The sequence below is a fragment of the Rattus norvegicus genome, chromosome 6 (genome assembly GCF_036323735.1).
Source record: "Rattus norvegicus strain BN/NHsdMcwi chromosome 6, GRCr8, whole genome shotgun sequence".
Classification (NCBI taxonomy): Eukaryota; Metazoa; Chordata; class Mammalia; order Rodentia; family Muridae; genus Rattus; species Rattus norvegicus.
Window position 1 is genome coordinate 32,372,801 of NC_086024.1, and position 27,367 is coordinate 32,400,167.

At 43.7% G+C, this 27,367-nt stretch overlaps 1 protein-coding gene across 20 annotated transcripts in view; it reads left to right on the top strand.

Moving 5' to 3' along the window:
* Window positions 1-27,367, top strand: part of Dtnb (dystrobrevin, beta) — a 196,986-nt gene that overhangs the window by 86,779 nt on the left and 82,840 nt on the right. For 19 of the 20 annotated variants that reach the window (XR_010052110.1, XR_010052111.1, XR_010052112.1 and 16 more), the window contains one exon: window positions 16,877-17,001. Coding sequence is in view for 9 of the 20 variants with exons in the window: in XM_063262066.1 (XP_063118136.1) it covers window positions 16,877-17,001 (125 nt within the window). In the remaining 11 variants the exon portion in view is untranslated. Of the gene's footprint in view, window positions 1-16,876; window positions 17,002-24,898; window positions 25,659-27,367 lie in introns of those variants that run through there. The other variant, XR_010052115.1, reaches the window with a different exon arrangement.

Consider the following 27,367-nt stretch of genomic DNA (forward strand, 5'->3'; position numbering starts at 1 on the left):
TTGTAAAATTGTGCGGCCATTTTAGAAGACAATAGAGTCCTTGTGGTAGTTTGAATGAGGATGTCTCCCATTGGCTCATATGTTTGAATGATTCATCCCCAGTTAGTGGAACTGTTTGGGAAGGATTGGGAAGGGTGGCCTTGTGGGAGTCTGTCACTAGGTGTGAACTTGGAGATTTCAATGCTTACGCCAGGCCCAGTGTCCCTTTTCTCGATACCTGTAGATCAGGATGTAAATCTCTCAGCTACTTGTCCAGTCCCAACCATGCCTGCCTGCCAACATACTCCACCATGTTGACAGTGGGATAATAACCCTCAGAAGCTGTAAGCAAGCCCCCGATTTAGTGTTTTGTTCTACATTGCCATGGTCGTCATGATGTCTTCTCATAGCAGCAGAACAGTAACTAATCCAGTCTTCAGTGTGTTGAACAGAGTTGCCATGTGATTCATTAGTTCTAATTCTAAATGTACACACTTGAGGATTGAAACTTTATATCTGTGCTTCAGTAGGAGGGCTTGGAGACTAAGCCTTCATAGGAGAAGGGCTCAAATAAGAGAATGAACAGAATCTTGGGGGCATGAGACTGTTTCATTGGCTAATAACCTTTTTTTAGAACTCTGAACTTTCTAACACCGTCTGAGGCTAGAGATATCCCGCCAACAGTTATCAGCCTGGGATGATTTAAATATTGTTTTTGTCAATTTCTGAGCATTGCCCAACTCCGCTGTGGTATTTGGCAGCACTGTTTATTCTTAAACCCATTTACAGCTGCAAAAGTGCTGAGTTTGAAAGCAGAACATTTGCATGGACCCAGCTGTTTGAAAAGATGATGCTTATCAGAGAAGGGTGGCATGTCATTTATCAAGCAATAAAGCAAGCTCCTCCCAACTGGGGCACGTTACTCTTAGAGGAGAGAGATGGCGAGGCCTGTGTGGAAGTGGAGCCGAAACCAAGCCGTCCTTCAGATGAGCGATTTCCTCTGGCTGTCATCACTCACCCCCCAGCCCTTTCTTCAGTGTTGGATCTTCTTTGATCCTTACAGGTGGCCACCAGAGCCACACTGGAGAGCGTACACCCTGAGGCCATGTGTGGGAACACCCACGCTCCTCCACGACCCAGCCTTGTGAATCGTCTCATTGTCTCCAGGTTTTCTCCAGTCCACCCGCAATTACTGCTGTCTACCTGGGGCTTTGGAACATCCGCACACACGGATTTAGGGAGGATTCTCAAGTAAATTAGTAACTGAGTGTTATCTATGTAATTTTCCTTTAATTTCCAATTCACTGTCTATTCATCTTCATTTAGTGTCCCGTTATATAAACACTGGCCTGTCATTTTCTCATGAGACCTTGGGCTCACCTTCAGTAGAGCAGATACTGCCTTCCCCAGTGCTCTCTCCTGAGCTCTTTCCTGTGCTTGCTTCTCCATGAAAGCTTTGCTGTAGTTCCTAGTTTCAGATGGCCAGCACTGGTAAATTTTCCAGTCCTTAGTTCCAGGCCATGCTTCTTATGTAGGCTCTGACGCCTCTATTAACTGACTCTGGGCGTTTCCGTGTCCAAGTCTCACCTGCTCTCCCGTTCATAAACAGTTGTAATAATCCTCCCATTAATACTTTTGGACTTCTAGAATGTAACTACACTCACGTCTATCTAGTAAGCAATGGCTGAATCTCTTTCAGATACTTACATATCTAATCTAATCCTTTTTTGAAGAGTAATCCTCACTTAGAGGCTCTGGGTTGAGGCCGAGGATTCTATTTTGTTTGACTTTTCAAACAAGTGCCCAGAAATTTCTTACATTCAGACATGTTTAATAAATACTGTGTCAGAGCAGTGCTAAGCAGTAGAGATGGTCTTTACTCTCTGACTTTTGGTGTACTGTGTATGATGTCTCTTGAATGCTCGATTTGCCTCTGTTAGACCTGTTCCAGTTTTGTGGCAGCCAGGGATAGCCAGACAGTGGGCAGCTGTGCTGGCTGAGAGCCTCGTGCCGAGGGTGCAGGACTAGAGAGCAGGACGAGGCAGAGAAGCATGGAGACCTTCCTCGATTTCCAGACCTCACTGCTGCTTGGGGTCCTGCTTCCTCAGGACTTGTGGGCTGCTGCCTCCCTTTGAGCTTGTCAGCCCCTAAAGCCCTGGGTGCACTTGGCCTCATTTTTCTACCATGTAGTCTGTGAGTGCATGTGAGAGCAGGCAGCTGTTCGTTCAGCATTGGCTAGAAGCACCTTCCAAAACAAGCTTACCTCACAGTGTGAGACTTTGAAAGATTTTGCAATTATGTCTTTGGTCTGAGAGTTTTATTTCTTTTGCTCTCTGTCAGCAGTATGACAGTATGAAACTTTGAAGTTGCCTGGCACACTGTATTTTCTTACTTTTATGTTTTTGAATCTAGTGTCCTAGCCTCCCTTATCTCCTCTCTTCCCCACCCTCCCAGCTTTTCTTTGCCAAATTCTCTGTATCCTATTGCCTAGGCTGATGGTCATTCCCTCATGGTTCGCCTATAGCACACAGAATGACTTCAAAGTATCTATCCCACTATTAGAATCATTTCTTATTGTCTGTTAATTTATCCATATATCCTGACAGAGCACTGTGTGATACTGTATGTTACTGTATTAGCCTTTACGAACCAATGACCTGGCACACCACTTGAGTGCTGATTAAAAAACACCAGGAAAGCCAAGGTTTCTCCCTTGTTCTAGTTTTAAGTGATTTATGGCCATTAAAATGTTGGCGTTCTGTCTAGCCCATTTGCAGAAGAATGCAAGAGATTCAGAACAGCCAGGGTTGGCAATGGGTAGAAAAGAGGAGTTTTCAGGATTCTGGTATAGGGTGTAAGCTGTTAGGTCTGAAGGACAAATCTTAAACTACATATGACCTTAGACCTTGTAACCTTCCATATAGGAGTTCTCCTCCAAGCCATATCTGCACCAAACACACTAGGGTTTTTGAATGAGGATGTCATCTGCGTAATATACAGTAGCTAGAAGAAGGGATTAAAAATCTCAATCAGTAGTGAAGTGCTTAAGATTATCGTTGGGGCTGGAGAGCTAGTTCACCATTAGGAGCACTGGATGCCCTTTTAAAGGACCGAGGTTTGATTCCCAGCACCCATGTAGCAGCTCACAACCATCTGTAACTCCAGCGCCAGGGGGTTTAATGCACCAGGCATGTATGTGGTGCACGGATATACACATAGGCAAAACACATACATATAAAAACAATGTCTTAAAAACTTTACTTTGGGGGTTGGGGATTTAGCTCAGTGGTAGAGCACTTGCCTAGGAAGTGCAAGGCCCTGGGTTCGGTCCCCAGCTCCAAAAAAAAGAACCAAAAAAAAAAAAAAAAAAAACAAACTTTACTCTGATATGTAAACACTGTGATATCTTCTGTAGAAGTCTGTCAGCAAGCTAGCTTTATATGTTCAGCTGTGAGCGGAGGTATGTAATATACAGCATGTGCAGGCATTTGTGTGTGGGGGAGCCAGGTATTAAACCAAGTCCTTAGCGCCTTCTAGACAAGTGTTCTGACGCTGAGGTGAACCCGCTCACCTCGATGTGCCGGGGATCATCAGCGTTGGCCAGGTTCCACAGTGGTGAGGGAAGAGTAAGTCAGGCATGGGGGCCAAGGGAGTCTTGCAGCCTGACCAACTAGCAGTAGGGGTGCAACGTGTGGAGATCAAGACCAGAAGTGGAAGATGCACAGCGTCAGTTGCATTTGCTGGATCTTTGTCACGCCACTGTGCTGACTCTATAACTTTCACCTTTCCCATTAGGTAGGCTGCATTGCGATCACAAGCAGGTGCTACCCTAGCTGGTTCTTTTCAGCGCCATCTAGAATCCAGTTCTGTGGATATACCAAGTCTTGCTCACTCCCTTGCTAATGGGCATTCAGCCTGTTTCTAGTTTTGTCTTTTCCAAATATAGCCTTAGTGGTTCTTTCTTATCTTCTTCCGTGGTGTGGAGAGTTATCTAGGGAATGCACTAGGACTGGACTCCCTGTGCATTTTCCGTGGTAAAAATTGTGCAATCTGATGAGGAAACTTTGTACCCCTACCGCATATGAACTTTGCTATTGGTTTGCTTCCTCATTTATAAATGATGTAATATTTTTGTTGCGTCTTGTGTGAACTCATGCACATGCATGTGGAGGCCAGACAGGTACATCACACATCCTCTTGTATCACTCTCTCTTTGTCCTTATTCCCTTGAGACAGTGCCTCTCCCTGAACCTGGAGCTCACTGATATATGCCCCTGCCTAGGCTGGCCGGCCAGTGGCTCCATTGACTTCTCTCCTGTGTTCTTGCTTCCCTGCCCTGCTCCCCCATTTGAACTCAGAGCCTAATGTTTGCACAGCAAGCTCTACTTACCCACTTATCCAGCTATTCATCCTCCTAATACAGTCATATAAAGCACACAAATCAACACGTGAGAATATGTTAAACTGCACCAAGGGATGTTCTTCCCTGGAGGCCCCCCCATACCCTACACTTACAGGAATTCTTTTCTCTTCCTTAATAGGGCTGCATTCTCTTTGCATAAAAAACATTACACAACGGAAAGCAATAATTCTGCCTGTAAATTCAAACAGTTGTGCTATCAGGTACTGTGATAGTGGGGCAGGGCTTGCTTACCTGCTGTGCGCTGTGGAATGCCAGCCTCCACTCAGGATCATTGCAGCTTCTCACTCATATCACATTGATGTGACAACTCAATTAGGAGAACACTGGCCCCCAAGCTTCAGCCTTAAGGGGGCAGCATTTAAGGCAGCACCTGCCCCTCCTTTACCATCCTCTCAGCCCAGGGGTGTCCTGCCTGGGAGTGAGTGGCTACCTAGGAAGTCTCTGTGGATGCTGAGTTTCAGAAAGTTTCCTACCCTTTCTTTTCTGAAAAGGACATTGCCGAGCAGTGTGAGGCATTGCTGTTCCTCCTCCAGAACCTTGGCTGTGGGAGCAGGTGGGACAGTAGCGACTTCTTTTGGAGATAAAGGGGCTTTGTAATTCGTATAGACATGTTTCAGAAGCTGCATGTGAACCAATTATATTTAATTCTTTAGTCATATTTTCTTGTCAGAGAGCTAATACTCTTAAATCTCGGAAGATTAACAAAAATTACATGAATTACATTTCTCTCATACTTAAGTCGCTAAAGTTATAGCTTTGTTAGTTGAGCGAAGCTAGAACCCAGCAACTCTAACTTTCACTGTTTAAAAGTGAACTGTAAAAAAAAAATATTTTTTTAACATAAGGATCCATTTTGAGCTGGTAGACTGAAAACACACCTTGTAGCCTTTCCCTCTGATTCCAGATACTCAGAACTAATACATTAGAATCTGAAAAATCACTTGCAAATATCCTAGCCAGAGAAAAGGAAGGCAAACCTTAACTGCGAATGTCCATGAAAAGCAGATGGTGTCCTTATGCAGATGAAAACTGGCCTAAAGCCAGGGCAGGGAAGTGGTGGTGGTGGTGGTGGTGCTGCTGCCGCTGCTGCTGCCGCCACACATGAACAGTGCCTGGAAACTTTCCACCTTGTAGAAGTTGCAGTGGGTGTACAGGGGCTCCAGACGAGTGACAAGCAACCCTGGCACTGTGCAAGGTGACGGAGGCGTCTCCAGCAGATGTCGTGCGTAAAGGAGCGTAGGCTGGAGAGGCAGGGCAGTGTTCAAAGTACTTGCAGAGTGTAGGAGAGGAGGGAGGCCCTTGTTTAGGAGACCACGGAGCTTTTCCCTGAGGATCTACCTTCCGTCCCTCTTGCACGCTCACTGAGAATAGCTCCCACGCTTCAACTCCAAGAAGGCAGACATTGCACCAGAGTGGGAGAAGCTGAGCAGGAAGCTCTGGCTGCACAGTTGAGCGCTTAGGTGAGAATCCCGTCAGGAGGCACACACAGCCATTGAAGATGAGGATGACATGATTCAGTTCAGAAACAGAATTAACAGAACAAGGAAACGACATTTGAGAGAGAGAGAGAGAGAGAGAGAGAGAGAGAGAGAGAGAGAGAGAGAGAGAGAGAGAGAGTATGTGTGTGTGTGCATCTGTCTGTCTGTCTGTCTGTCTGTCTGTCTGTCTGTCTGTGTCTGTGTCTGTGTCTGTACAACTCCCAGGAGTCAGTTCTTTCCTGCCTCAGGTGATAATACCTCTACCTACTGCCCATCCCACCTCTCAAAGCTACATTCATAGAAAACATAGTTCAGTCCTTTGAGAGATGATGCCTTTTCTTTTTACTAAAATAACTAAACTTTTAAGGATTTTATTTTTTATTGTTTTTCTGTGTAGATGTCTACATGTATAACTGTATGCATGTGTGTACCTGGTGTCAGTGGAGGCTGAAGAGAGCATCAGATCCACTGGAGCTGGAGTTAAAAGACATTGTCAACCATCATATGGGTGTAGGAATTGAACCTGGGTCCTCTGGAAGAGTTGCCAATGCTAATAACCTCTAAGCCATCTCTATAGCTCCCAAATTAAATTTTAGACTATCAGAAGAAGAATTCAGGGCTAGGTGTGGCTGTGCATACCTTTAATCCCAGCACTTGGGAGGCAGAGGCAGGTGGATCCCTGTGAGTTAGGGGCCAGCCTGGACTATATAGAGGGTTCCAGGACAAGCAGGGATACACAGAGAGACTCTGCCTTACTCCCAACCCAGCCTCCAACAATAGTAACGGTAGTGGGAGAAAAGATAAAGGACAAAAACGCAGTGATGGGCTGATGAACAGTGTAAACAGTGAAAAGTAAACACAGGAGCTGAGCTGGGGGTGGGGAGGGGAGAATGACTGCGAGTGTGTTACATAGGATAATAGGCCAGACTTAAGGCCAGGGGGAGAGGTAATAAGAAGCTTCATCTATGGCTGGAGAGATGGCTCAGTGGTTAAGAGCACTGACTGCTCTTCCAGAGATCCTTAGTTCAATTCCCAGCAACCACATGGTGGCTCACAACCATCTGTAATGAGATCTGATGCCCTCTTCTGGTGTGTCTGAAGACTGTGACAATATACTCATATGTATAAAATAAATAAATCTTAAAAAAAAAAGAAATTCCATCTAATAAGAGGCTCGGAAAGTAGCTAAAGATGTTATTTAGAAGATTAAATAGACCCAGTGCCCAGATGGTTATCCAAGGACACCTTGATATTTCCATTCATCTGGGCCCAAACCATCAAATAGTAAGACCCTATTATGTTAATAAATTTCCTTCATGATTAAAAACAAGGAATACTTCAGACCCAGAATCATTTGACATCGTTCAGTGCTCAACAGGAAGCGGCAGAAAGCAGGAACATGCGTTCCCTAGTGGAGGTCCTTACTGCTGGGGGCTCTGGAGCTGCATGGCCAGTGTTCAAGGGCAGCCTCAGCCCAAGGACTTGAGCAGGGGCTGGTGCTGGCCAAGACACCGCTGAGGTGACAGACCCTCCGTGTGGTGCTGGGAACTGAACCCAGCATCTCAGCAAGCTCTTGCTCAAAGATTTAGAAGAGCACACTCCTTAAAAACCCAGAACTACAAAAAGACAGTCTGTTCCCCACGGGTTGGAGCATTGGAAACCTGAAGCTGTAAACGTTTGGTAAGCTGAAGCATCCAGTGTAACTGTCTACCCACAGATCACCTAGTCCCGCCTTCAATTCTAGCTCTTGGGAGAAACAGGCAGATGGATCTTTGTGAGTTCTAGGGCAGCCTGGGTTACATAGCAAGTTCCAGCCCAGTCAGGGGTATATTGTAAGACTGCTTTAAAAATAAAGATAAATTAAAAGTAAAGCATGCATTAAGCCAATAGAAATTAATCTCTAGTTGAATATTCCAGTACGATAGTCACTAGACACATGACTTTAATTTTAAGTGAACATTTAAATTTAAAATGAGTTTCTCACATGCAATAAAAATATCACGAATGTCCAGTCGCTACCATACTGGAAAATACAGAAACAGCACATTTCCTATAAAATTATGTTGCATAGCACTACTCCAGGATCAGTACTTATTGGACATAGCCTCCTGCCCCCCCCCAAAAAAAATCCATTTGTGGCAGTGTTGTCTGACAACTCAGATCCAATGGGGCTTCCGGACAGCACAGTCCCTGCCAAAGGGAAAACCCACTCTCAAAGCAACTCAAGAAGAAAAAACAGCAAATACACACACACACACACACACACACACACACACACACACACACACACACACACACTCTAAACAGATCAAGAATTTAGAAAATGGTATGTTAAAATCCTAAAGAAATAAGCTTCAGAATATGAAATAATCATTTAGTTTGATAGGAGTGCATTGGTTGTATTTTAGACAGCTGGCCTCAGACCTTTTTCTCTAATCCTCTTAAGTGACCCTTCCGCTCTGAAATCACTGGTGTAATCTACCCCCATCTTGCTATCAGCTCATAAAGAAATGAGAGAATATGGGAAAAGAGACCAAATAGGATTCCTGGAAATGAGAAACATTAAAGATCGGCTCAATGAAGGGGCTCAATGAAGTTAGAGAATGAGAAATCAGCCGGAAGGAAACACAGGCAAAAGACAGGAAATGGTGAAAGACAATGGAGAGACTTAGAGAAAAGAGGGGATGGGTTATGGTCGAATCTATTTATGGCAAACAAAAACGTTGCTGGAAAAAGTGAATGTGTTGTTTACAAAGTCCACTACTATTGGAGCAAAGAAAGGATGATACTTGGAGGAAAAGTAAATCGACACGAGGACGAGTGCACTTAGTGGGATCTGGAAGCTGGAGAGTTCAAGCCCACAGACAGCAGTGGCCGTGATAACATGGATGATAATGACAGCAGGCCAGCAGTGACGGACTTCCCTGGACTTGAATAAGATTCGGCTAGTGCAGTGGTTACATGAAACTGGTTGAGACATGATTCAATTGAAAGCATTTTCAGTTACTGGATAAAGTGTTCCTGCTAAATAAAATACAGAAGATTCCAGACTTACTGGAAGATTTAATGGGGTTTGGATCAAGGGCCCTCTACTGCAGGCTCTTTTTCTGCTGGAATCCTTTCAGATGGTATGGCCGGGAGCTCAGGAATATGTTCCAAAGCGGGTAATTAGAAGTGAAATGACAGGAAGGGCCTCAAAGGCACCCATCTTGAGCTTTCTCTGGTAGGCTGTCATGCTCCCAGGTGTCAGGGCCTGTCATCGCGAATCCTAGCTGAAGAGAGTGCTGTGTGAGGAATTAGCTTGGGGCTTGTTGAAAATACGGTGACATGAGCTCAGAACAAAAAAAGAGAATCGGTGTCTTGGATCCTGGTCCACAGCTGCCGGAGGAAACGAGTCCCAGCTCTGGTGCAGGGATGCCCAGAGCAGCAGCTAGGGTACAGGTCACCTCCCACTCTGGAGTCTCTGTGTCTCCGTCTCGATACTTGGATGTCCCACGCTGGACCATGGGTGTCTTTCTCTCCAGCTGCTCTGAAGAATGCCACATTGTTCTGGGCTGCCTCTCCTGCTCTCTGCATTTTCTTCCTCTAATGTTACTGTTGAGCCTGGTTCAGTGGGCTTTCGTTTCTGTACAGCATTTAAAATCTTATACCCATTAAAGTTGAGAATGAACACCTAATTCACAAGACTGGATCAGGTCTTTCCGTACAAAGCACCAATGGAGTCCCTGGTATGAGATAAGGCTTTCATTCACTGTTACCCCTGCACCCATATATACACATATATAATATATCACACACACACACACACACACACACACACACACACACACACACGTCATACATACATACATATATATATATATATGTAAAAAGCAGGCTCTAAGAGAATTGATTCAAGCACTAAGATAGAATGGAAGATAGAATAAAATAAGAAAAATAAACCAGAACCTAAAATAATTTTGGTCCTATGCAGCTTCTGAGGTAGTTTTAAAAAAATACATAGAAAACTGGAATATTAGGGGTTAAAAAAAAGGCATAGCAAACCAAGTACTAATAAAGGGACATTTAGTAAAATCACATTTATCTTAGTAGTTTAAGGTAAAATTTTTATTAGAAAAGTTAGAATGGTAGAATTTTATGATATATGTTTTATCACAATTTTAAAGCACTCTTACCAGAGATATGACTTACCAAGGATAATTCTACAGTGATAGCACCTAGTAATAAACTAACCATAGGGTTTAAAAATTAGCTGGGCAGTGTTGGCATGAGCCTTTAATCCTAGCACTGGACAGACAGCAGGCAGAATTCTGTGTTAGAAGCCAGCCTGGACAGCAAAGGCTACACAGAGAAACCATGTCACCAAACAAACAAACAAACAAACAAAACACCAGAAAAAAAAACCCCAAAACCAAACAAAAATTATTTAAAAATTAAAACCAATGGCCTATAGGGTAGCTCAGTGGTAAAGGCACTTGTCACCATGCCTGATCACCAAAGTTCTATACATTGGACTCACATGGTGAAAGGAGAGAACAAACTCCTGGAAGTTTTCCTCTGATATAAAATATATAAAAATATGTATAATAAATTAATTAAGAGCACAAGCCCAGTCCCCAGGGTATAGTGCTGGGAGCATTTCTAAGACTCCCTAGCCAGGCACTCTAGCCTGATTGGTGTAGGCCAGGCATTGTCTCAAAGGAGGTGTAACTCCTAAGGAGATTGTCCTTTGGCCTTCATACACGTGTGTATACAGGTGCATATGCACCTGCACACGTATATGTACCCCGCCATGTGTACACGTGTGTGTATATATACACACACAATAAAATAAAATTATAAATTTGAATGTATCCATTTACTGATTTTATCTTCAGCAAACACATAAAAGAAGCCTCAAGAGAGAATTCATATGACATAGATTATATTCGCTGAAAAGTCAGTAACAATGAAAAAAAAGCTTCATGCATTTGGGTATTGAAAGCTTCGTTGACTTGAACAAATTCCTAAGACAGCATTACTCGCCAAAACTGATTCCAGATGGAGAGGAAAACCCAGATAGTTGGGAAGTCTGAAGCATGAGTATCGAGAGTTTGAGGCCAGCTAGCGCAAATATCAAAACCTGCCTCAAAGAAGGCAGGGAGACTGAATGGGGCTGGTGGGGAGGTGGGGGCCACAAAGGAAACTGAATTAGTAACTGTGTCCACAAAGTTAACAGTTGGACCTGAATGGCTTTGCATGAGTAAACATTCAAAAGAAGAAAAATGCCAGTATTATAGAAAGATTCTAGAAAAACTAATAAGTGTTTCTACTTTATATTAATCCAACAAGTTAGAAAATCATCAAAAAGCAAAAAAAAAAAAAACATGGCAAGCCACTTTTACACATAGAAGTAAATTACTTACACACACACACACACACACACACACACACACTCACACACACATTAAAGCCATGGTATAAGTGCAGACACACACACACACACACACTCACACACACATTAAAGCCATGGTATAAGTGCAGTCATACACGCACACGCACACACACACACACACACACACACACAAATTAAAGTCATGGTATAAGTGCAGTCACACACACACACACACACACGCTCACACACACACACACAAATTAAAGTCATGGTATAAGTGCAGTCACACACACACACACACAAAGCCATGGCATAAGTGCAGTCACACACACACACATTCACACAAATAAATAATACAATGGTAAACTTTGTGTTGCATTCTTTTACGATATTTAAAATACAGGGTTGCTGGGCACAAAACTTTATTTTAAAAAATGGCTAGAGCCTGCCCCACATGTGGCCCATACATATACAGCCACCCAATTAGACAAGATGGATGAAGCAAAGAAGTGCAGGCAGACAGGAGCCGGATGTAGATCTCTCCTGAGAGACACAGCCAGAATACAGCAAATACATAGGCGAATGCCAGCAGCAAACCACTGAACTGAGAATGGGACCCCCGTTGAAGGAATCAGAGAAAGGACTGGAAGAGCTTGAAGGGGCTCGAGACCCCATATGAACAACAATGCCAAGCAACCAGAGCTTCCAGGGACTAAGCCACTACCTAAAGACTATACATGGACTGACCCTGGGCTCCGACCTCATAGGTAGCATTGAATATCCTAGTAAGAGCACCAGTGGAAGGGGAAGCCATTGGTCCTGCTAAGACTGAACCCCCAGTGAATGTGATTGTTGGGGGGAGGGTGGTAATGGGGGGAGGATGGGGAGGGGAACACCCACATATAAGGGGAGGGGGAAGGGTTAGGGGGATGTTGGCCCGGAAACCGGGAAAGGGAATAATATTCGAAATGTAAATAAGAAATACTCAAGTTAATAAAGAAAAAAAGGGGAAAAAATGGCTAGAGATAAATAATAAGAATGCATTGGTTCTTTACCACTGGAAGTTGGTTCTCTCCTTCTAATTTTCTGTCAGTTCTGAGGTCAAATTCACATCATCATACTTGTATCTGTACTGCTCCTGCTGAGCTATCGCTCCACTCCAGCTGTAAACACCAAGACTTCATAAATCGACCTGGGGGGCGGGGGGATACCTTTACAATCTAAGGGAAATTTTTTAACAAAAAAGTTATGAGGATACTAGAATACTAAATTGGGATCAAAAAATATAATACAGTGAGAAACCTAAAGGAAATTATACACTATAACTTTCTTCTATTTAAAATACAAAAATAAAATTGCTGTAAACTAGTAAGAGAGCCAGGCCAGGTAGCATAGGTCAGGTTTGGGAAGGGAGTAGGATTTCATGTTCAAAGCCATCCTCAGTTATGTGATGAGTTTGAGAATAACCGGGGCTGCATGCAATCCTATCACGAGATGTTGGGCAGGGTGGGGGAGGAAAAGAAAGCAAACCAGTAAGAGAAAATAATTCCCACCAGTTTCTACCCGCCTAAACTGACTTCTTAACAAACAGTGGGAACAGATATTTCAGAGAAATACAAATGTCCTACAAGTAAAGAAAACGTTACCCAGGCGTTTTGGTTCTGAAGAAATCACAAGTTGAAGTCATAGCACCACTTACTACCCACGGTCCTAGCAAATGGTAAAGTGTCTGGCAGTGACACGGGTTGACGAGAATGTGCAGTTTCAGGCACTCTTCCACACAGCTGATGGGAAGTTAGTGCAATCAATTTGTAGAGCAAATGAGCTGGCAGTAGTTACCCACACTGAAATGTGCACAGCCATGCAGGCCGATAGTCCCAGTCTTATGCAATTCTTACGCGTGGCCACCAAGCATCATGAGACAGAAAACTCAGTATTGCCCTATCATTGGGAATGACAGGACCAAATGGAAACAAACTAAGTGTTCATCAGCAGTGGCATGAATATCTAAATTACAGCAAAGTGCATGAAAGTTCCATTGCAAAGTGAAGAAAATGTGTGAATCGCAGTAGATACATTTTCACAATTTGGAGTGAAAGAAGCAAGGTGCTGAACGTGTGTGCATGCACATCTAGCCTCTGTAGGGTTTAAAATTTCTGAACAATGTAACAGTGCACACACTTGTGGAAACACTAAAGCTAAGGAATTCATTAATACAAGATCCATGTCAGTGCCTACAAGGACAATAGGAGGGTTGGTGTGAGGGGGACAAGGGAGGGCCTACATAACCTTCAGACTGACTTATGTTGTTTCCCAGGCAGAATACTAGATGGATGGACATGATAACTCATATCTTTATGGCTTTTAAAAGTATATTACACACTTTATACCCTCTTGAACTTGATAAGTAACCAAGCATGACCTTAAACTTCTGACCCTCCCACTCGTACCTTCTGAGTGCTGGGATTACCACCATCGTTTATGTGGTATTGGGGTCAAACCCAGGGCTTCATGCATGGTAGACAAACATTGCGATGACTGATCTGTGTCCTTAGCCCTATGCTTGTTTCTGAGGCTTCAAACTGGATGCTCTCTTTTTTATTACTAGCATTTATTTATTTACTTGTGTGGGAGATGCAGAGGTCGTGGTATGTATGTGGAGGTCAAAGAACAACTGAGGGCATCAGTCTCTTCTACCATCTGGTCCCGGGGTGTCCAACACAGGTCTTCAGTCTTGGTGGCAAGTACTTTTATCTGGCCTGGGCAGAACTGGATACACTTCTTACGCCTTGACTCAAAGCAGTATTTTTAAGAATACCACAGACTACTGCTAAGATGATTAAGGATTGCAAATTCAGACACTTATTTCAACAGCCATGTGGTTATTTCAATGATTATTAAGTCTGTGATTTCGTGGCTGTTAGTGTTCAGGATGGAGTAAAGTAAATCTGTTTCATCTAGATGCATGAATTAATGCGTATAGCAACAAATCAAGAAATTAGGGAGATTAGTTGTGCAGGTGAACTAAGCTACTGATTTTTATTTCCACTGTTGTTTTCTACTTGTAACACACACACACACACACACACACAGCTGAAAATAAAGCGAGAAAATTACGTTCAAGTCACATGCTCTGTCCTAAGAGTAGGCTCTGTGAACGCAAAGGTGAATAAGACATAGCTGGTCCCTTCAGAAGCAGGAGTCTAACAAATATGGAAAAGGAATTCACTACTGTGACCTGGTCAGTGTGATGGTGGACATACACACAGGGCCATGGGTAGCCTGGGGAGGCATCACTGACCAATGGAGTACTGAGAAAATCTTCACAGAGGAAAGGTACTCCAGTGTCTTAGGTCAGGACTGGTGGGAAATCGGCTCGTACCAAGGTCTCTAGACCTACGGGACATGATATGCATCGCTGTGCTCCTTGGAGGTGGGAGATGAGGGAGATACAGACTGGGAATGCGTGTGTGCCTGTGGAACATGGTATCGTTTCCTTACTGTTTATTTTTTCCCCCCAAGACAGGCTTTTCTGTGTAGCCCTGGCTATCCTGGAGCTTGCTGTGTAGACCAGGCTGACCTTGAAGTCAGAGATCCACCAACTTTAACACTAACCCTGAGCACTGGGATTACAGGCATGCACCACCCCCACCTGGCTTCTTTAGCTTTCAGGGGGTGCGGATTGTCAGCCTGTGAGACTCACTCAGTGAGAGAGAGGGTCTTGCTGTTTAGGAGCAGTGGTGGATTAGAGGGAGGGCCTGTGTCACTTTGCAGCTACTTGTTGGGCAAAGGGAAAGAAGTAGAGAGCAGCTGGGGCAGGTTAAACATTCCTGCCGGGGTTCCTCATATGTAACTTGACATTGCCTATATGGTCTCAGTGGAAAACAGATTTGTGATTATGTGTTGTTGTTTTTTTAAATTGTCTATTTTTTAAAAAGATTTATTTATTTATATAAATACACCGTCACTTTCTCCAGATATACCAGAAGAGGGCATCAGATCCTGTTACAGATGGTTGTGAACCACCATGTAGTTGTTGGGACTTGAACTCAGGACCTCTGGAAGTCAGTCAGTGCTGTCAACTGCTGAGCTGTCTCCCTAGCCCATGTGTTGTTAAAATACTACAGCAAGGGTTTGGGGATTTAGCTCAGTGGTAGAGCACTTGCCTAGCAAGCGCAAGGCCCTGGGTTCAGTCCCCAGCTCCGGAAAAAAAAAAAAAATACTACAGCAAGCTGAATATAAAGGTTCAATGGTGATGAATACCTATAAGCCCAACATGTGAGGCTGAGGCAGCAAGATTGCAAGTTGCAGGCTAGTCCGAGCTCCATAGTGGGTACCGCCTAATAAGTAGCAAGTGGGGATGCAGGATTGATGAGACCCATAGCTGCACACAAGCTGTGCTTTCTATCCGGAGTGTAATGTGTGATAATAAATCGTATAGACGGCAGACTTAAATATTCAGACTTATTTTTTTCACTAATATCATGCCAAAATCTCAGACAGCCGTGTTACTTAAAAGGAATTGGATAGATAGTGTACAGTCTGTATAAGGAACACCTCTGGGATTTTTCAGCTCTGGATGTATGTAGCTCAGAAGCATGAAACCCCGGGTTTACTTGCCAGCTTTTTTAAAAAAGAAATGCAGGAGGCAGGCTGACTGGGGCTGTAGAGTAGGGGCTGTGGTCCCTATAACTGTGGCTTCACTCAGTGTGGACATGGTTTAAATGTGGTAAAGGAGCTGCTTACCTTCCTGGAGAACCTTGTAATCATCGTTTATACTGACAGGTCTAATGCTGCTTATATATGGGCTTATATTTATTCATAGACTCTTACTGCCAGATATTCTTCCCCCCTTGTTTCAAGGCAGGGACGTATGTAGCCCAGGCTGGCATCAAATTCACTGGGTAGTTATAGATGACCTTGAACTCTCGATCCTGCTGCCTTTACTTCCTAAGTGCTGGGATTACAGGCTTGCACCACAATGCCTTGTCTGCCTTGGGACTATTCTAGCATTTAGGAGTACAGCTTAGGGGCTGGAGAAATGGCTCAGTGATTAAGAGTACTGACTGTTCTTCCAGAGGTCCTGAGTTCAAATCCCAGCAACCACATGGTGGCTCACAGCCATCTGTAATGAGATCTGATGGCTCTACTGATGAGTCTGAAGACAGCTACAGTGTACCTATATATAATAAATAAATAAATCTTAAGAAAATAAAGGAGTATAGCTTAGGCAGTTGATTTGCCTGCATACATAATCTGCTTCAGCCTTTTTGTATTGTACCCATCGAAAAAATTCCAGTAGGGAATCACCTAATATCCTACCAGAAATGACCCAGAAGCCTATGAAAAGGGAATCCCCAATAAGTAGAGATATCCAGAGGAAGTTGAACATGTCTCTTTAGCCCCATAACTAGATGTTATGGCCTTATGGTCAAAGGAAGGGAGGAACCGTAGGGACGAAGAAACCACAGAAGGCATCGAGAGCAATGTTGGTTCCTTTCTGCAAGGCCTGGTAACACTGACCACGGTGAAATCTGATTGGTGCTTGAAAAGCTATTTCCCACCTCTTGTCACCGAGCTCTTCTGAAAGGTCTCATTTCCTTATTTTCTCCTTTGACACAGAAATCCCCTGCAAAGAAGCTGAGCCATGCAATTAGTAAATCTTTGGGATGTGTACCCTCCAGAGAACCCCCACATCCTGTTTTTCCTGAGCAACCAGAGAAACCACTTGACCTTGCACATATCGTGTAAGTATATACCTGCATGGGCTGTGCTGTATGCGGCTTTCTGGTGGGAACTCTTAACCTCAGTGCTGATTGCTCTCGACCATCATAAATATCTGTGTGCACTGCTCTGCATTCCTCAAGCCAAAATACCACACGAGTACCCCAAAGAATGGTCATGGTGGCATGGAGTTGGGACATCTGCCACTGTTCGTGTGCCCTTCCATTCCTTCACTGTAGCTGCCATGTCTTCTCTGGCAATGAAATACCCAGGGACTTAACTTAGATATTCACGTGGCATGGGAATGAAAATATACTGGAGTTTATCTGTTCAAATTTAAGGGCACAAAATGACAAAAGGCAGTGCAGTGCAACAGCTCTTGATGGCTCTTTAGTGTACTGACGTCTCTTCAAGCTGTGAGCTGTTTCTTCTATATGTCCCAGTTCATATGAAGTGGATTTTTATTGTATGGTGAGATGTCAAATCACACACACACACACACACACACACACACACACACACACACACACACTCACTCACACACACACACACCAGTCTACATTTGAACAATAACTTGTTTCCAAATTCCTTTAGGGGGGTTAATACATCATTTCCCTATGGCCCTATTATTTGTGCTATCGTTGTCAGAATTAATATTCCCAGAGTTCAGTGCTCTGGGTTCAACCTCTGATACTGCATAAATCGGGAAACATTGCTTCCAAATGTACACAGGCTGATTTCTGGGATCTTTATTATGTTCTGCGGCCAAATTGGCTATCCTTTGCCAAAATCGCCTCTCTCAGTTACCATAGAGATTTAGTGATATTTTTCAGGAGTGTCTTCTCTTTCTTATTCTTTCCTGTCTCTTACAAATTCTGGAATCAACTCATTGGATTCATGAAAATTTTGGGCTTTTTTTTTTTTTTTTACTGATTTCTTGAACTCAAAGATCAAATTAGAGAGAACTGACATTTTTATAATCTTAAATTTTCCACTTCACAAACATAGTCTCTTCACATTCTCTTAAAATGCCTTTTTATGTCTTTAAATAAAGTTTATAGTTTGGAGCTGGAAAGGGTGTTACATTTGTTAGATTAGTTTCTTTGTTTCGTGTCTTATCTTGTTTGATGAGACAGCATCTCACTATATAGTCCAGCTTGACCTTAAGCTCTCTCTTGGCCCAGGCTAGCCTTAGCCTCTGAGCGCAGGGATTGGAGTGTACACTTGACCAGATTGATTCCTGTGGAATCGACGGACTTCATTGCAGTTACAAATGCTGACTTCCTTCCTACAAAATTCTCAAGACATATTTAGTATTCCATAACATCCTCCTGCTTTAAGTGTATAATTCCTGTGAATTTTGGAAATGGCTTATCATGCCAGTGAGCTCTTTTTTGAACTATGTTTCTTAGCTGTTGGTTGTAGTGTATGGAAATATTGTTGGCTTTTGCACTGTAGTGTACTTGCCTTTCTTCACATGCTCATTGCTTCTAATGATTTGTATTCAATTTTTTAGAGTTTTCTATAAATAATTTTATAATATACAAATAATGGTGACTTTGTTTCTTTCTACCTTTCAGCTTTTCAGAATTAATTGTGCTTTTGGGGGAGCAAAGGGTTTTACTATGATGACTAGAATCCCTCGTACAGTACTGAGTAGAAGGCATGTAACAGGCACTCTTGTATTCTAGTAATCTCAAAGAGAGTACTTATAGCTGTCATGTAGTAGAGATGAGTTTGGTTTTATAGATTTAATCGAGTTAATCAACTTCCTTTTTATTTCTATTTTCAAAGAGTGCTTTATTTTGGTAATGAACAGATGCAGAGTTTTATCTGATTTTTATATTTTGAGATGATTGTATGATTTTCTTTTTCCTCATTAATTGGTGTAGTGAATTATATTGGGGTTATCTGTGTGTTTACGATGCTAGGGATTAAATCCAGAGCCTCCCACATGCGAGGCAAGGGCTCCACATTCCCAGCCTATTTTTAACACACTCTTTCCTTCCTGGAACAAACCTAACTTGGTTATCCAAAGCACAGTTAGATTTTGCCTGGTAATATTTTGTTAGGGTTTGGCCGTGTTTATGAGTGAATCTGGATTTAAATTTTATTCGTTTATTTTTTTCTCTCTCTCTTTTTTAATAAGTAAGAAAGGCTTTTAGACAAAACAGCATTACTATATAGCCAAATTTCAGAGTGTGTGCTTATTTTAAAGCAGTCTCTGTGTGTGTCTTATCAGTGTGCATGTGTGTGTGTATGGGTGGGGACACACGCACATACGAATATGGAAAGTGGAGGTCCGTGTTGAATGTCTTTCTCAGTCAATTTCCACATTATTATTAAGTTTTAAAACGAGGTCTCCCACCCTGCAGTGCATCCATTTAGCTAGACTAACTAGCCAATGAGCTTCAGTGATCCCCCTATCTCCCCCTGTCTCCATCACCACTAGAATTAAAATGTAGGCTGCCACACCAAGGTTTTTACATGAGTACTGGGGGTCCAAACTCAGGTTCTCATGTGTCCATGGTGAGTAATTTACCAATGGGGCCATTTCCTTTGTCCCTGATGTGTTTTGTAAGAGAAAAATGGAGCTGGAAGGATGGCTCAGTTGGTGATGTGTTATTCTGCAAGCATGGACCTGAGTCTGAGTTCCAGAAACCATGTCAATCATTGAATGTGGCACCACACACATGAAATCCTGTGCTAGAGCCATCAAGACAGGCTAACCAGCCCGACTAGCCTAATTGGCAAGCTCCAGGTCCTATTGAGAGACTCTGCCTCAACAAAAGACAATACCCAGCATTGACCTTTGGCCTCTCCATGAACATAAACACACATACACAAACATACACCAAAATAATAATTTCAGTAACAATTTTAAAAGAATTACTCAGATGTCAACTAAAAGCAGGAGCTATTGAAGAACAACCAAAGTAGCTCACAGGTGAAGGTACTTGCCGCTAAACATGACAGCCTGAGATTGATTCCTGACTGCAGCATGGTGGAAGCAGAGAACCAGGTCTTACAGGCCCTTTGCCCTCCACATATATGACCTGCACACACGCCTCTCTCTCATTTCCTTCCCTACTCCCCACCCCCATTTGTAAATAAACAGGTCATTTTGTGTCTGCACTTCTGAGGACAAATATGATATAAGAATATTTCACAGGTAGACTTTAAGGCCTCTTCTGTCTGGGCCAGCAGTGGCTCACAGCTTTGATCCTGGCACCCAGGAGGCAGAGGCGGGTGGCTCTTCGAGCGAGTGAGTTCCAGCTACACAGATAAGCGCTGTCTTGAAAGCACAACACAAAACAAAACGACAAATGACCTCTTCTGTTCATTCTAATGCTCTCTTGTTTAGCTTCCTAGAATTAATTAGTAGAAGGTTTTACAAAGAACGGTAATATCAAAGAAAACTTCAAAAAGGCTAACAGAGATCGACAGTCGTGGCTGAAGTGGATTTGTGTTCTTGGAAGTCAGATTTCGCAGACGCTAAGTCCAGTCACGAGTGTGTGCAGTCGATTGGAAACGCTGAGCACTGTGTGAGGTCGGTCTGTCTTTTTCATAATGTCGGTCCCTCCGTCCCCGCCAGCCTCATCTCTGTTTGTGGTAGCTCATCAGCTGCATTCTCGCTGATGCCCTTCATGTTTATGAGTGGAAACTTCCAGAGGTCCTCATCATTACAGCAGGAAAGCTTTCAGGGTTTCCTTCTGTCCTTCTCAAACATTCCCTGAGTCATCTCTGTCAGGCAGTGACTAAAGTCGGCATTTCCTGTCCTTTTCCCGTTTTGTTTATCATTATCTCAACTTCTTTCTTGGGTTCAAAGACCAAGGTTCTCGTCACCCTCTTGAGTGCCCCTGAAACTAGAGTTACAGAGACTCGTGAGCCACCATGCCGGTACTGGTCAAACCCTGGTCCTCTGCAAGAGCACCAAGTGCTCTCACCCTCTGAGCTATTTCTCCAGCCATGGACACTGAACTCTGTTCTCTCCCTAATATGGCCGTTTGAATTCATCTCTCTTCTCCATTTTCACCACCATTTGTCCCTTATATTGATTTATTCTGACAGGCAGTCATGCCTAGTCTGTTGGGGGCTGCCAGAACTCCGGCTTTTGCCTAGAATCTCTGATTATAGTAGAACTCTTGCAGAAGGACGAGTATATCATGACTGTTTATCCAAACCTCAAAACTGTGTGAACCGTATGAACACATAAAGCATGTGCAGGAGGCAGGCAGCAGGCAGACGTTTAGTGCCTCCCCTTCAGGGAGCCAAAGGAAAGTACCCTTGGCCTAATTCGATGTGTCACTTCATAATTGAATTTTTATTTTGTACCATCTTCCTGGTGTCAGATCAGTGCCCTATTTATTTATTTACTCACTTATTGTATGTAGAGGGTGTGTGTGTGTGTGTGTGAGCACACGCTGTTCTTAGGCCATGTGGAGATCAGAGGATAACTTTTGGGAGTCACTTCTTTCCTTTGGCCATTTGCTTCCAGGGCAGGCCATCTCACCAGCTACATAAATGCCTTTTAAAGATGTCTGAAATGGTACTTGAAAGAATAGCATCCTTGTGTTAAGTATTCTTCAGCCATGCGCCTTTGGCATTCTTTGAACTAAATACCAAGGGGCTTAGAGATTTCTTTAAGTCTCCTGAGAATCTCTTGATGAACCAGTTCTGCAGTTTCTGATCAGTTTCACAGTTGTTCCATTGTATTCAGAGTAACCATCCTATTTACTTTGAACCGTTGGAAAATAATGTTTCACATTTGTCCTAATGTGCAAACTAATTCTGTAACAAGATGTCTTTACCTTATGGTCTGTCCTCATCTCGGTGCCAAGCTAGGAAACGCACTCATGAAAAATGACATTTACAGTGAAGCCAAAGATGACTAGGACTACTGTGGAGGGTGGGGTGTCCTGGCAAAAATGGCATTAGGACCAGAGCCCTGATGCTCCAGGGTGGGCTGCCAGAGAGGCATGGGCTGCTGCACGTTGATGGGCATTATCCTGAATTGTAGATTTGTAGATAGGAAGCCTTATCAAGCTTTCTGTTAAAAAATTTAAAGATAAAAAACAAAAGCCCCACTGTCTGCCCTGCTGAGATAAGAAGCAGGACTGGACTGGAAGAGGAGAGGCCAGCCAGACACGTGCACCAGGCGAGAAGCCAGCCGTAGTGTTATGCGCTGTTGTGATCATGGAGGTCGATGCTATAAAGACAGTAGACACCTTAAGTTTAAGGCTGGGAAGATGATTCAGTGACCAGAGTCCAGATCCCCAGGTCCCACATAAAAGCCAGGCAGGCGTAGCAGCTGCCTATAATCCCAGCATCCAGGATGCCCAAGGCAAGGTAGCTACCTAGACCAGCTGGGATTGGTGAGTTCTCAGTTCAGCAAGAGGCCATGTCTCAACAAGTAACGAGGACAGTGACCAGAGAAGATAGCTGACGTCACTGTTGGGGCTACACACACACACACACACACACACACACACACACACACACACGCAAACACATGCAAACATATGCACATGTGCTCAAATAAATACATTTAGTTGGATATGGTGAATCACGCCTTCAACCACAGCACTTTGAGTCTGACTGAATGGTTGCTGTGAATTCCAGACCAGCCTGAGCCATAGAGTGAGACTCTGTTAAAACAAGACAAAGCAAAACCAAACCCTAAACTTACCAATTTACAGAGCAAGAAATAAAATTAAAACTCCAAGGGTGAGGACCAGTGCTCTCTCAGGCCGGAAATATGCTTGCCACCAAGCCCCTGATGACTTGAATTTGGTTCTCAGAACCAACATAGTGGAAGGGGAGAACTGAACGTAAAGTTATCTTCTGTTCCCTCTCCCTCTCCTTCTCCCTTTCCTTCCCTCCCTCCCTCCCTCCCTCTCTCTCTCTCTCTCTCTCTCTCTCTCTCTATATATATATATATATATATATATATATATATATATACATATATATATGTATTCATACACGATAAATTAATTCCCACAAAAACAAACAAAGAGACTGAAGAGGTGGAGCTGGATCATTGGTGGGGCATTTGATGCCAACCTTGATAAGCTAAGTTTGGTATTCAGAACCCACGTGGTAGAAGTTCTCCTTCCAAGTGTCTTCTAACCTTCACTCTGTGCCTCGTGCTGTGCCACCTGCCCCCCCCAACAAAATAAAATAAAAATAAACAAAACAAAAAATTGTCCAAGGTTGGTATGGTAGCTCACGCCTGTAATCCTAGCACTTAGAAGGTTGAGGCAAGAGGACTGCTGTAAGTTCCGGGGCAATTTGGTTATAGAGTTTGTCTTTTAAGAGGTGTACGTAAGGCTCAGTGGAGAGGTAGAAGCAGAAAAATCCTGAGAGTTCAAGCTCAGCCTGATGTACACAGTGAGTCCCAAGTCAGTCAGGGTTACCTAGTGAGGACCAACCCTGTCTTTAAAGAAGAAGATGAGAGGGAAAGAGAGGAGGAGGAAGAGGAAGAAGAAATGGTAGTCATAGTAGTAGTCATTGGTGGTGGCGCACACCTTTTGTCCCAGCACTCAGGAGGCAGAGGCAGGTGGATTTTTGTGAGTTGGAGGCCAGCCTGGCTCTACTGAGCAAGTTCCAGGACAGCCAGGGTCTGTTACACAGAGAATTCTTGTCTTTAAAAAACAAAACAAAGCACAAAAACCTGAACAAACAAAATAAGTGTGTGGTGTGGATTCTCTCAAAACATTAAAAAGTAGAAAATTGTCAAGGAAAGACAGCTGCTGTCAACCTCTGCCCTACCCCCATGCAGGAACGCACACACACACACACACACACACACACACACACACACACACACACACACACAGATATACCCGCACTGCATACACAACAAGCATATACAATCTTATGTTTTACCACTGTTGCATAAGAAGAAATAAAATGAAAACTGCAACCCAAGTGTAGTGGCACACGTCTGAAATCCCAGCACTTAGGAAGTAAAAAGACTGGCGGATCAGCACTTTCATGTAGCCTTAGCCAGCCAAGGCGACGTATGACTCTGTCTCAAAAATAAACAAGCAAAATTTAAAAGCTTTGGTAGGAATTTTGGGTAGAAATTTAAGCTAATGATGAAATAAGGTATACTTGACTGTTTCATTGTTTGCATAGAAAGGGGATTTGTTCAGGTCCACAGACTTGAAGGTCAGAGGCTGATACTGGGGACTGCCAGTGGTCTAGTGTTTTGTTATTTAACCTTCACAGAAACCCTTATGGCACATCTCTCACCAGCCCATTGAGAAGCCAAGTACAGTCTCGGTGAGGCCGAAAGGCAGGAACAAAAGCCAGGGTGTTGGGGCTTGCGTCCAGATCCCACATCTTCCCAGTCTTCTTTCCATCTCCTGCTTCCTGTAGTGCTGAGCACCCTTGGGGGCCGAGACAGTGGACAATTAAAGCATATCATGAACCAAGGGCAAGTTTCAGAACCCAGGGGGATCTTTGTGACTTGATTGAAGTTGGTGGTAATCAGTCACCCAGTTACCTCAGCGTATTCTTTAAGGACGGTGTATATGAAACAGCTTCTAAGCAGTTAGGATTCCATAAGTCACTTAGAACCTTCAAGTCCTTTCTTCAAAGAAGTTGTATTATCTCACAAAAATATGTGCCCCAAAAGGCTGCTTACTCTCTGCTGAATTCAAAGTGTGTCAAGAGTGTGGGAGCACTTAAGTGTATTGGAGGATAAATGAATGAATGACACAGTATATATCCTTTTATGTTTTTGTTTTCTCCTTAGCCTTTTTTTTAAATTTTATTTTTATTGGATATTTTATACATTTACATTTCAAATGTTATCCCCTCCCCCCTCCCATTCCCCCTCCCCCCATCCCCTTGTTCCTATGAGGATGCTCTCACTCACACCTAGTCACCCTGGCACTCCCCTACACTGGAGAACAGACCCTTCACAAGACCAAAGGGCTTCTCCTCCCATTGATATCAGACAATGGCATCCCCTGCTACATATGCGGCTGGAGCAATGGGTCATTCCGTGTGGACTCTTTCAGACTTAATGTCTCCATTCTCCTTGTCCCTGTGCCTTCCAAAAGCCTCCACTAGATGGCAGCCACAATTCCTTATGTCCTTTTAGGGGAGGTTGAGACTATCAAGTAAACAAGGTTTTGAGAATCTCGGGGCTGTATTCAAAACAAAGCTAATTAATTTATCTATCAGCACTCTAGCGTCTTTTTTTCTAAGTCTCTGAAAAAAAATCATCTGTCTTTCGGTCAAAACAGTTCCATACGGCTTGCAGCTCTCGATGTCGTTGATAAACCTACTGTTGCAGTTCAGGCAATTTGTTCTTGCTAAGGGTCTAATTATCTAACCACAGTATCCTTAAACCTGATTTCTTTAATTAGAGGTTACTTACAGTTTCACTTCAGTCTGTGGCTATTTATTTCTGACAGAAAGCAAAACTAACTGCCGCTGCTCCGTGTCTGTATAACTTGCACATTCTGACAGGAAGCAAAGGGCCGTGTCCTTCTGCTGGAGTCACTGAGTTTGTAGCAGAGCTGCCACACCGCAGCCCTCAGTCAGAAGCCAGCCGAGGGCCCACTGTCTAGGACTGACCTGATTTTAAATCATTAAAGATAATTGGGAGGATGTAATATATGTACCCATGAACATGCACATGAAGGCGAGAGGTCAGGGCCAGGTATGTGTTTTTAATTACTCTCTACTATTCTTTCTTATTACATTTATTTATTTTGTGCGTAGGGGGAGTGTGCGTGTGCATACGTGCTAGCCACAGAGGGTCTTTGGGGGTCAGAGGAAGACTCATGAGAGCCGGTTCTCCCTACTGTGTGGGTACTGGTTATCAAACAGCTCATCGAGCTTGGCACCAGTGTCTTCACCCACTGGAGCTTCTCACAGGCCTTCCACTTATCTTTTGAGACAAGGTTGCTCACTGACCCTGGAGCATGCTAATTTAACCAGCAAGGTTTGGGGATCCTCCTGTCTCTGCCTCCCAGACATTTGTGCCCCTCCACCCACGGCTGTTTACATGGATTCAGCAGCTGTTGTGCTGACTGAGCCATCTCGCAAGCCCTTAATGATAAGCCGTAGTTTAGATTAATTAAATTTCGATAAAATAGAATTTTATTATATTACTTATAAAATAAAGATAAGTTTTAGTAACAAGGCATGGACAGTAGTAGCCCATGCCTGTAATCCAAGCACTGTGGAGCCTAAGCCGGGAGGATTGCTCAGTGACTGAAACCATTCTGGCCAGGTAGGCTGTAATGAGGCAGGCAGACATGCGGGAGTCAGGCTGCTGTTGGGCGTCTTCCTCAGCTGTTCTCCCCTCTGTTTCTGAGGCAAGGTCTCTTGCTGAACCAGGAACTTTCCCATTCTGCGGGTTGGGGATTTAGCTCAGTGGTAGAGCGCTTGCCTAGCAAGCGCAAGGCCCTGGGTTCAGTTCTCAGCTCTGGGGAAAAAAAAACAAACAAACAGAAGGAACTTTCCGATTCTGGTTGCTGAGCTTGCCAGCTTATCCCAGGATGCACTGCCTTCACCTTCCAAACACCGGGATTACAGGAGAACCATCACATACCTGCCTGGTTTTTATGTGAGTTCTGGGGGACTTAACTCTAGCCCTCAGGCTTACATGGCGAGTACTTTTCATAACCAGCCATCTCCCTAGCCCCATGATCTTCCTGAGCCTCTGATCATACAGTCTTTACCTGTTGAGTACTGGGATTGTAGGCACGGACCACTCTGCCTAGTGTATGCAGTGCTGAGAATCACACCTAGTGCATCCTCTATCCTGGGCAAGCACTCAGCAACACAGCTGTGTCCCCTGTCTGTCTGTCTCCCTCCCACCCTCCCCCCGCTTCTGTTTGAGACCAGGTTGTAATTGAACTTGGAGCTCATTGGTCCAGCTAGACTGTTTGACCAGTGAACTCCGGGGTCTGCCTGTCTTTCTGTCCATCCCCAGCACTAGGGTTACAGAAGTGCTGTGTGTCATGCTCAGCTTTTACATGAGGGCTGGGAATCTGCACAAAGTTCCTCATGTTTGCAGAGCAAGCACTTTACCAGCTAAGTCATTTCCCTAGTTCTCTCCACTTCTCCTCTTCTTCTTCCTCTTCCTCCTCTTCCTCATCCTCCTCCTCTTTCTCCTTCTTTTAAAATTATATTTTAAAACACATAAAATTAGACTAGGGAGATTGCCGGCCAAGTAGTTAAGAGAACTGGTTGCTCTTCCAGGGAACCTGAGTTTATTCCCAGCACACGCATGGAGTCTCATGACTGTCTCTCTCAGGGGATCCAAAGCCTTCTTTTGGCACCCATGGTGCACGGACACATGCAGGCAAGCATCCATACACAAAAAATAAAAAAGGTATTTTAAAAACATATAAAAGTTAT